Here is an 11,127-nt window from a genome sequence, read left to right as displayed (position 1 = left end):
CACGCGCGCGCGCGCTCTTCCTCATTTTCCTTGGAGCAAAAGAATAAGGACATAAAAGATAAAAAAATGAGAAATACATGTTTTTGGGGGGTTTTGTTTTTCTTTGCTTTTGTTTTTGCTGAGTGAAGAGAAAAAAGAAGAAGAAGAAAATATGAATGTAATAAGAATAAGAAGAAAGAAGAGTAAATGAGAGATAAGAAGGAAGTAAGAGATATTTACATTTCTGTCCCCCCCCTTCGCCCTCCTCTGCAAGCACACTCTGTTTTTGTTTGTTTGTTTGTTCTCTGCTTCCTTTCAGAGCTGTCTGCGTCCTTCTTCTCCTCTTCACTCTTTTTCTGCTGAAGATCCGTCTGCATCTGCGTCTGCATCTCCATCTCCATCGCCAGATCCTCTCCGATCCCGTCAGATCCGCTCAACAGACTGCAAAAATGGTATTAATCTACTCTCTCTCTCTCTCTCTCTCCGTCTCACATCATCATCATCATCATCATCTCCTCCCTCTTCATCTTTCTACCTCTTTACATCATTCTCGGATATGAGGAAGTTCGCGATGGAAAAGAGCTCCCCGTCTCTGTGTTGATAACTCTGCAAAACAGAACAACAGAAAAACGGTGCAAAATATGTTTTCTGTTTCTCTGGTTTTCTGCATCGGTGAAGAAATTCTGTGAATCAGCTGTCCAAAATGCTTCCTTTCACCATTTTTTTTTTACATGACCAAGTCGTGCGTGTGTTCCAATATTCATTAGAAATAGATGTAAAGATTTTGATTTGCATACTGCATCAATGAAGGATATGTGTCCGTGCAAATTATTTTGATAGCTTCTATGATATTTTGTGAAATGTTGTTCCAAACGTCGTTTTACAAAAGGATGCCATATCTTTATCTATGAAGCATTGCCTTTGATTCCACCCCTATATAGTGCATACATCAGCAATTTCTGTGTTTTCAGTGTGGAGCTGACAATGGAATGGTTCTTTGTAAATAAATCATTCAAAATGCTCTTTATGATGCCAATAAAATTGTTGACATCGCAGAACTTGTTTGTTTCCATCGTTGAAGCTTTGTCGATGATCCATTCATGCACATTGCACACATCAGTGTGGTTCATTGTGGAACTCCTAATAAAATAAATTCCCTTATGCAGATACCCCTTTTAGAATTTGTTCACAATGCTGATATAGAACTTTTTGAATGTCTGTTCGGAATGTTGATGTAAAACTTTTAGAATTTCTTTACAACTTTGATTAACACTTTTAAAATTTGTTCACAATGTTGCAATCACTTTCAGACTCTCTTCACAACGCTGATAACACTTCTAATTTTCTACATAATGTCGATAGAGAACTTTTCTATATACTTAGTTGAGGATCTGAAGGCTCTACTCTCTCACAGCATCAGAGATCCTTATTTTTTCCATTACTATGGATAAATCTTTGTCTCGATCACACTTTTTGTGTAAATCTACAATTCCATCCTTTTTTGTCTCCTGCAATATGCTGCAAGTTGAATCACTGGAAATTTTCTCTGTTGTGGTGTATACATCAAGCAATGCATCTTTCTAACTGAAATTTTCTTGTTTATCTCTCATTGCAGCCTTTGCGACTGGAGATTAAGGTATACTTCTGTTTATCTTTATTGCTCAAATTTGTTTTCACATCTTCCTTCATTCAGATGAGTGACATGAATTGATTTATACAGCGCAAACTAGCCCAGAGATCAGATCGAGTGAAGTCAGTAGACCTTCATCCAACCGAGCCATGGTAATCTCTTTCTGTTTCGCTCACTTACCCTCCTCCTAATACTATTATATTTATTAATCAGTGTTATTTTCTCAGGATACTCACAAGTCTATACACGGGGAGTATTTATATTTGGAACTATCACACCCAGGTAATGTAGTGATTTGTTATATAGAGTGTCAAGTTTTATTTAGATCATTTTTTCTAACTGCTGATCTTGTTTCTGCCAGAGCTTAGTGAAGTCATTTGAAGTTACAGAACTTCCAGGTAGCTATTTTATCTGATAGCAAGTTTGTATTTTCTTTATTCAAGTACACCATGTATAAAAAACTTATGGAGTTGGGTCTTTGTTTGTGCAGTGAGATCAGCAAAGTTCATCCCTAGAAAACAATGGATTGTGGCAGGAGCAGATGACATGCACATTCGAGTATATAATTATAATACAATGGACAAAATCAAAACATTTGAAGCTCACACTGACTATATTAGGTGTGTGGCAGTTCACCCCACATTACCCTATGTACTGTCATCGTCCGATGATATGCTAATTAAGCTTTGGGATTGGGACAAGGGTTGGATTTGCACCCAAATATTTGAAGGTCATTCGCACTATGTGATGCAAGTGACTTTCAACCCCAAGGACACGAATACATTTGCTAGTGCCTCACTCGACCGAACAATCAAGGTACACATTAGTAAAAAAGGAAGAACTAAAAGAAATATTCTATTTGTTGATTACATTTGGTTTAAAACTAATTTTAATGATAACAGATATGGAATCTTGGATCACCAGAGCCCAATTTCACTCTGGAGGCTCACATGAAGGGGGTAAATTGTGTGGACTATTTTACAGGGGGTGATCGTCCCTATTTGATCACTGGTTCAGATGATCACACTGCTAAGGTGCCATGTAGAAGTGGTTTATATTAGTAATTTTTTTATAGTTTTTTATAAGAAAGCTAAATTGCTTCAGCTTTATTATTGGTGTAGGTGTGGGACTACCAAACAAAGAGCTGTGTTCAGACATTAGAAGGTCATACTCACAATGTATCTGCTGTCTGCTTTCACCCAGAGTTGCCCATCATTATCACTGGGTCAGAGGATGGTACTGTTCGTATTTGGCACGCAACAACATACAGGCATAGCCTTCTCTCCAAAATTTTGTGTTGAACTTTTCTTCCTTTGGGCAGTACGAGCATACAACAAGAAGAAAGATATATTAAATTCTCTAAAAATCATACTGGCTTCTGAGATTTAACAAAGATTATAGTTGCTCATGTTGGCTTGTAAAATTGAGAAATAAAGGAGTAATTAACTTTGCAGTTTGGTTCCTTTGAGGAACTTGATTTGTAATTATTGATGAGCTTTTGCAATGTATTTGCATATTGTCTAAATGTTAATTCACCTGCTTTCATATATAGGCTGGAGAATACTTTGAACTATGGTTTAGAACGAGTCTGGACTATTGGACACTTAAAAGGATCCAACAGGTATTTTAATTCTTTCATAATACCTAAATGCAGCTAGCATGCTACAAAAACTTAAACGTGAAGCATCAAATTTAAATATTGTCTGTTAGGATTGCAATTGGATATGATGAAGGCACTATAATGATCAAAATAGGACGAGAAGAACCGGTTGCTAGCATGGACAGTAGTGGGAAAATAATATGGGCAAAACACAATGAAATCCAGACTGTGAACATCAAGTCTATTGGATTAGATGAGGTATAATTCTATATCATATATTTAACATCGCACGACAGATTAATAAGCAATAAATATTTAAGTTCTATATTCTGTCAGCCATTGCTACCAATTGTTCAATGCATTTTGTTTTTGTTACCCAATCTATTTATTGTTTTGCTCGATAGGAAACATAATCTGGTTTGTCTTCCCAAGGAAGATCTATTATCAGTGGTTTATTGTGTCTTTTACATCTCTTAAGTGGTTGTTCAAGCAATCGGTTAACCTATTGTACACTGAGATAAACATAATAAGTGAAGTAGATAGCAAACATGTAACATAATCATACGAAAGAACTAATTTCTGAAATTGTGCAGGTTGTAGATGGAGAGAGATTACCTTTGTCAGTAAAGGAACTTGGGAGCTGTGATCTGTATCCACAAGTAAGTGCCAAATTTACCCTAAATCTAGAACTTTTATTATTTTTTTAAAGTGAACATGTCAATATAGCTATGGAATTTCGTACATGCAGATGAGTTTATGATAATCTCATGCTATATCATGTTTTGTAGATGTCTTTCACAGGATATTGGAAAAGTAGCATCATTTTGAATAAAATCTAGCTTATTTAAGGAATTTATTGAATTTCAATTGTATTATCTTTTCCAGAGCTTGAAGCACAATCCAAATGGGAGATTTGTAGTAGTTTGTGGAGATGGAGAATATATTATCTACACAGCACTTGCATGGAGGAACAGATCTTTTGGGTCTGCACTAGAGTTTGCATGGTCGGTTGATGGTGAATATGCAGTTCGAGAAAGCACATCCAAGATCAAGATATTCAATAAATCTTTTCAGGTACTACTTTAGGTGAAATTATTCTATCAGGTATGGATAAATGTTGTATTCTAAACATCAAGAAATTGTTTAAGGCATATCAGCTGGATAAATTATTCACTATGGGTGTCAAACATATTTGTATGTGTGTTAACAGAAAGTTAATACAAATATATACAAACTCATAATGTACATAGACACCTGAGATTCTGTATTTAAATTATTCTATATATAATGTGTACGTATGCGTGGTACGTTTTATGTGAGATTTGTTTATATCAAGTACCTGTTTGCATAAAATAAAATGCATATATATGAATTTGTGTGTATATGTGTAAACATATTTGTGCTATATTTAAACATTGTACGGCTTAATATATATTCATATACATGTTTACATACCCACAAATATTCATGGATGGCTATACTTTGTTTTGATTGAATGGTGTTTTTGTACATTATTTCCAATTTATGTACTGTAAGATTGCATTCAAGAATACTTCCTCATGCCTATATTGTGTGGATTAATAATCATTCCCTATTTCCAATGATTTTATACAAATGGGAGAATCTTAGGTTAGATGTGGTAATCGTATTCATACAGTTTCATAGGCAATGACTACAGCTGACAGCTTACCTTTAAATATTGACAAAGGAATTAATGTAAGGCATGTCTCAATAGCAAAAACTTTGTAGGCCGCTAGCTGAAAAATGATCTCTAGTCAGGAAAGAACTTATGACCCAACATATTAAAACGAAGAAATGAATTGGTCTAGCAGCTGCAGTTCAAGGTGGAAGACACTGAAGCTATGTCCAGTATTTTGAGTTAATGAACTTAAATGATTATGTTCTCACTATTTTTCCAAGGTAGCATTTTAGCTGTGTTTGATTTGTAAAATACTGTAAGAAACCAATTTGGGCTTAAAAAGAGAATTGTTTTTGCCGCAAACTTTTCTGACTGATGATGTATAATTTGAAGCCTGAATTCCTGACCATAACATGAGAATGTACTGGAAAATTTATATACTTCTCCATGCCATGGGGATGGGTGGTTCATGTCAATATCTTAGCAAAATAAAAAAACTTGGATAATCCTAAACCAACACACCTTTAGGGTTTCTATTAGAGAGGAGGGTCACATATGCTATCTCTGGAAACATAAACAGAGTGCACAATACATGTATACTTATGTGGGCTGTTGAATTTGTGCTCTTAAAATCATTTTTAGTGTATTTTCTCAGACAACCTGCCTATATTATAATTCAATGCAGGAGAGAAAAAGCATACGTCCAACATTTTCCGCTGAGGGGATCTATGGAGGAGCACTACTGGCTGTTCGTTCAAATGACTTTGTATGCTTTTATGATTGGGCAGAATGCCGAGTAATTCGACGCATAGATGTGACTGTAAAGGTATATTTTCCTTTCCAGAAACAGTTAGTTTGTGAATGTCAACAGTAGAAGGTATGCTGTTGATTTCATTAATATTAAAGCTGTGCTTAATTTATGCAGCATATTTTTCAAGTCAATTTATTAACAATGATTATGGTTGAATAATGTCTCACATCTTTATTTCTTTAACATAGGATATCTACTGGGCTGATAGTGGTGACTTGGTAACAATTGTCAGCGACAGCTCTTTCTACATACTAAAATACAATGTAAAGTGGATCATGCAATCACACTATTATGAAATATGCACTACTATCAAGAATCAAGTATATTTATTTTACCACACTGAACAATCTGCATATGTAGAGGGATGCTGTGGCTGCACATGCTGATGCTGGAAAGCCGTTAGATGAACAAGGTGTTGAAGATGCATTTGAACTTTTGCATGAAGTTTCAGAGAGAGTTCGTACTGGTATATGGGTTGGTGATTGCTTCATTTACAATAATTCAGCATGGCGACTGAATTATTGTGTTGGGGGGGAGGTAAGTATGGTAAATTTTCCATGATGTCAGCATGGATATTTTCTCTGCAAATGCAATTCCTTAAAGATCCTTTTTTGGTGTTCTATTTCAGATTACAACCATGTACCATCTGGATCGACCAATGTACCTGCTTGGGTATCTTGCAAGTCATAGTAGGGTGTTTCTGATTGACAAAGAATTTAAGTAAGCCTCACATACCATTGTAAATTGTTTGCGCACATGTAAATGGTTTGTTAAATATTGCTGTACATTTGGTCTTTTGTAGTATTATCAGCTATACCCTACTGCTTAGCCTGATCGAATACAAGACACTTGTTATGAGAGGAGACATGGAAAGAGCTGAAGAGGTGTTACCTACAATACCAAAAGAGCAATATAATAGGTAGAGGGATTCTGGTTATGTCAAATCTGTATATTCCTTGTTTTTTTCTTATGTAAACCATTCGTGGAATGTTAATAATTGTGACTGATGTTTTGTAGCGTTGCCCGGTTTCTGGAGTCACGGAACATGATAGAAGAGGCCCTTGCAATAGTTACAGATCCCGATTACAAATTTGATCTGTCTGTTCAGTTGGGAAGGTTAGAAGTGGCAAAGGTACATTTTAGTTCTTCTCTCTGCTTTGTTTAGTTTGTTTCTCATATCAGCAACTTGGTTTTACTCTATTCTTACCAAATGTCTGATCTTACAATGCAGGAAATTGCTGAGGAAGCACAAAGCGAGTCCAAGTGGAAACAGCTTGGAGAGTTGGCGATGTCTTCTGGAAAGGTCTATGTAGTATAATTTTTTAGACTTGGATCTGAGTTTTAACAGAGGAAGCAGTTCTATCTCTTAATCTGTGTATATTAGAAACAGCATTTTCCTGGTAGTAGGTGTTCCTATATTTGAGGCAATATTGAAGATTAGATATCAGCTCTTTTGCATACAATGTATGTGTAACTATTGTTACTGTGCCCAAGGGTCAATGACATTATGCCTTATATTTATTATGCATCATGAGTTGTTTTAAAAGTAATTATAGAGAACACTCATTTTTGTAGATTGTTTTCAATCTTGAGCTAAACTGCAAAAGTCTGAATTTAGGACTCTTATATTCTGAAGCTCATATTTGTCACTATCTCCTTTATAGTTGGATGTAGCTGAGGAATGCATGACAAGAGCAGAAGATTTAAGTGGCTTGCTGCTGCTGTATTCATCACTTGGAAATTCATCTGGAATGAAGAAGCTGGCAGCTTTAGCTGTGAAAAATGGCAAAATCAATGTAGCATTTGTTTGTCTTTTCATGCTTGGACAACTAGAGGAGTGTTTACAGCTCTTAATTGACAGGTTTTTTTGGGTTTAATCTGCTTGAGTGCTTGATCTCTATGATTTATGTCACAGAATTTTATCTAAGTGGGGACTTTCTTTACTCAGTAATCGAATACCAGAGGCAGCCTTCATGGCTAGAGCATACCTGCCAAGTAAGGTCTCAGACATTGTTAAGATTTGGAGTAATGATTTGAAAAAGGTAAGTTTGTGGTGATAGATCCTTTTGAAATCGGAGTAGAATGTTCTTTATTTTCTTTAAACAAGGATTTCATATACATTGCAGATAAATCAAAAGGCTGCTGAATCGCTGGCAAACCCAGAAGAGTATCCAAACCTGTTTCCAGATTGGCAATGGGCATTGGAAGCAGAGGCAAGAATGAAGCCTCTTAGGCAAGTTCCTTTTTTCTTCATTGCCATATATACACACGTTTGCATCTACCATGTGTATCTCATTGTTTACTGTTTAAATATCATTTCAGAGAGAATCTTTCACCAGCTAGTGATTATGCAAAGCATGTTGGGGATTCAAAGATTGATATAATTGAGGAATTAAAGGCACTGCATCTCAATAATGGTGATACCCCAGTGGAGAATGGAGAATATTATCATGAGGTGAGAGGATAAAGTTCAAACTTCAGATATAACTCACTGCGTTTATTCATGAATTCATACTAATGGATTGCTTGTATTGTGAAGGCTGACGATGGCACTGAAGAATATGCTCAAGAAGAAGTCACTGAAGAGGATGTTCAGGAGGATGGTGCAGTACTAGTGAATGGATATGAATATAGTGAACATGATGGGGAGGATCATGTTGCACATGATGTCTAGGAATTCACTGAAGGCAATGCTGAGTAAATGGTCGTATTTGTGAGGAGACGAGTTTGCACATGACCTTTTAAAATGATGTTTTTTCTTGTATACATCATTGTGGCAAGGACTTAACAGCTTCTCACGAAGAAGAGCATTTGATGGAAGGTTTCCTGTGAGAAATTCAGCAAAATCTCATGGATGTTCATTGGTGTCTGAGAAGAGTAGTCACTAGAGAGTAGTAGTAATTGGAGCTCTTTCTTGAAGAATATCGGGTGTAATCTGGCATTTTTTTTAAAGCACTCGAGTAATTTCTTTTGTTGGAATAAGCTTTTCTTTTTAAAGCGAATGGAAACGTTTCATGAGTACTACATGATTGGTATGCTTCAACAACGTAAGGACATATCAATCTTGCTCACTAAATTGTCTTTTGAAAGATGTAATGAAGTGAAGCTTATAGGATGTGTATAGTCATCAAAGCTACATGCACATCGAGCACCAGTACAGTATAGGGCCTCCTGAAACCCTAGTAACATGGATAAGGCACCTAAATTACTTTTTAAATCAGGTTTTTATGCCATGCAAATGCAGGTGCATTCACATTCTTTAACATATATCACTAATAATGCTAAGCTTACTACTAATGTTACTTAATGCTTCTGTCACCTTATCAATAAGACAATAAAAGCAATACTTCAATGACTATTGTCTGACATGTTAACGTTCTCTTTTTATGGGAAAGGAGAACTTGAAGAGCATGTGCAATTGAGATCCTTACTGCCATTTTATATGAAAGGAAGGATATGGTGTGTGAGCAAGATGGCAGCCATGTATGACAATGTTGTTGAAGCTCTATGACAGATTTGGATAGATGCGTACATCAATGCTTGCTTATGCCTAATAATAGATATATTTTTATTGATGATTTAAAATTCCCTTGCATTCAATTAAGAAGGGAATAAGCTATCCTCAATAAAACTTCATTGACCCCAAACGAACAAATGATCCTTAACATTCAATTGAGTTGATTGTTAGTTTAAGAAGCTCTCATAAAGGCAGGAATGGACTGCTGGAAGTGAGTACAAACAAGAGAAGAAAACCATCGATAATTTGCATGTAGCAGTTATGGGATATGTTTGATGTTTTGGTTCAAAATCTTCATATGTTATTCAAGAAAATTGACAATTACCACAATGAATGGTGGGTTGAATGACCTCATTATATACAAATGCTTCCTTTTTTTGGGGTGAAAATGCACTATTATATTAATAGATGTGCAATGGGTGAACTAACTACATGGAACATGTTGAATTACCAATAAGCAAGATGAATTTCCACTTGCCACATTACTACTCCCTTCAACTTTCATATATATGCTTTGACTCCATGCCTACCATCAAACACAAAACATTGCAATACAAATGCTTTCTCTCATGAGGTATCCCATAGACTAGGTTTAGAAATTTTTAGGTAAAGACAATTAGATGAGGGTTTGTTCAAGTGACATTTACTTGCAACTAAAGATGTCAGAGAGTGGTAGTGGAAGGTGGGGCTCCTAGTGAGGGGTGGCCATGACCGCGAAAATAATGTTGGGAGGGAGGCTAAAATATAATGTTGTAAGTTCATGATGTTATCTAGCAAATGTAACAAACAAACTTGTAATGAGGGTTAAGGAGAAACAATGAAGACAACAAGATAAGGAATGTATATTAATAGAGTGATTACAACAATTGGGCTTCTTATTATGGCGTGAGACCGATATGCCTCATGTGCTTCTAAGCGAGCATAGTTAGATACAATTCAAGAAATAAAGTGAGTGAGTGTTTGTTTGTCCCAACAACTAACTCATGCACCTTATTCAATTCACATACCTGCCCATTGACTACAAGTGTGAGGGTTGTTGGCACTGGTTATCAACAACCCTCCCCCTCTTAAGTGCTTTACAATCACCAATGTTAGCATACAACTCATATCCAGAATCCACATGATCTTTTATGTAGAGGATTCATGTGTTGTTTCACATCATTCTTTGTGAACTCTTGTGACATTTGATTGCTTGACCTCCTACATCATCCAACTTCATTTTCAGTATAGGGAACTTTTGCACCATCCTTCCAAAGTCTTGCATCATTTGGTTGTAGACTCCCACATGATTTGGTTGCCCTAACTTCTATATTATCTACCTCTACCTTTTTAGTGTGTATTCTTCCACGAAAATGTTACGATCTCATGAAGAAATCCACTCCATTGACTTATTTCAGACAATACTCCACTTTCTCACCTTCTCATCTGAAGTGAATTCTCATATGAAGTGGTTGAATCTTGATACACTTGGTTGGTCAATGGAACATTAAATTCTCGACTGAAGAGTGGATATAATTAACATCATATATGTTGAATTCCCAACCCAATCAAAATCACAATATTCTTAAGAGTGTTGTCCCTTGGACAATATTGCTGCCATACCCTCCCATATACCCTCCCAACTTGCCAATGGCTCCTTTTAGGATCCACATTCTGTAAACTTTGCCTTCATTCGCATATAGGCTAAGTTCAAATTTGAGTTGAATGGAAACTCTCGACCATGAGTCCAACATTTGTTTTCCATAAGCAAACTTCCACTTCTAGGGTTCAACAACTTTAACTTGGCCTCCATTGGTATGTGAGTTGCTTTGTAGTCGCCCATCCCAAAATGCTTTGACAATTAGTTCCGCATACTTTATATAAATTACAAATATCTTTATGTCCATTTTATACACCTCTAGGTCCAATCAAAAGTGTGTTATCCCCAAATCCATCATTTTGAAGTTGTACC

At 36.0% G+C, this 11,127-nt stretch overlaps 1 protein-coding gene across 1 annotated transcript; it reads left to right on the top strand.

The window, feature by feature from the left end:
- The first annotated feature begins 299 nt into the window (after nucleotides 1–299).
- Nucleotides 300–8,683, top strand: LOC147858695 (coatomer subunit beta'-1-like). Its single transcript, XM_087325366.1, has 24 exons — nucleotides 300–431; nucleotides 1,595–1,615; nucleotides 1,700–1,761; nucleotides 1,837–1,891; nucleotides 1,971–2,007; nucleotides 2,100–2,425; nucleotides 2,512–2,643; nucleotides 2,731–2,879; nucleotides 3,162–3,230; nucleotides 3,320–3,467; nucleotides 3,803–3,868; nucleotides 4,095–4,283; nucleotides 5,534–5,674; nucleotides 5,848–5,922; nucleotides 6,020–6,196; nucleotides 6,288–6,379; nucleotides 6,462–6,578; nucleotides 6,677–6,791; nucleotides 6,891–6,962; nucleotides 7,324–7,520; nucleotides 7,608–7,701; nucleotides 7,786–7,896; nucleotides 7,986–8,114; nucleotides 8,199–8,683. The coding sequence occupies exons 1-24, from the start codon at nucleotides 429–431 to the stop codon at nucleotides 8,331–8,333; spliced, it is 2,712 nt and encodes a 903-aa protein (XP_087181492.1). The 5' UTR covers nucleotides 300–428; the 3' UTR covers nucleotides 8,334–8,683.
- Nucleotides 8,684–11,127: the final 2,444 nt, after the last annotated feature.

This window comes from Azolla caroliniana, unplaced genomic scaffold (genome assembly GCF_043228905.1).
Source record: "Azolla caroliniana isolate FFs.n. ecotype wild unplaced genomic scaffold, voAzoCaro1.0.p SCAF_10, whole genome shotgun sequence".
NCBI lineage: Eukaryota > Viridiplantae > Streptophyta > Polypodiopsida > Salviniales > Salviniaceae > Azolla > Azolla caroliniana.
Note: the sequence above shows the minus strand (reverse complement) of the source record. Positions and strands in the feature narration are given on the sequence as shown.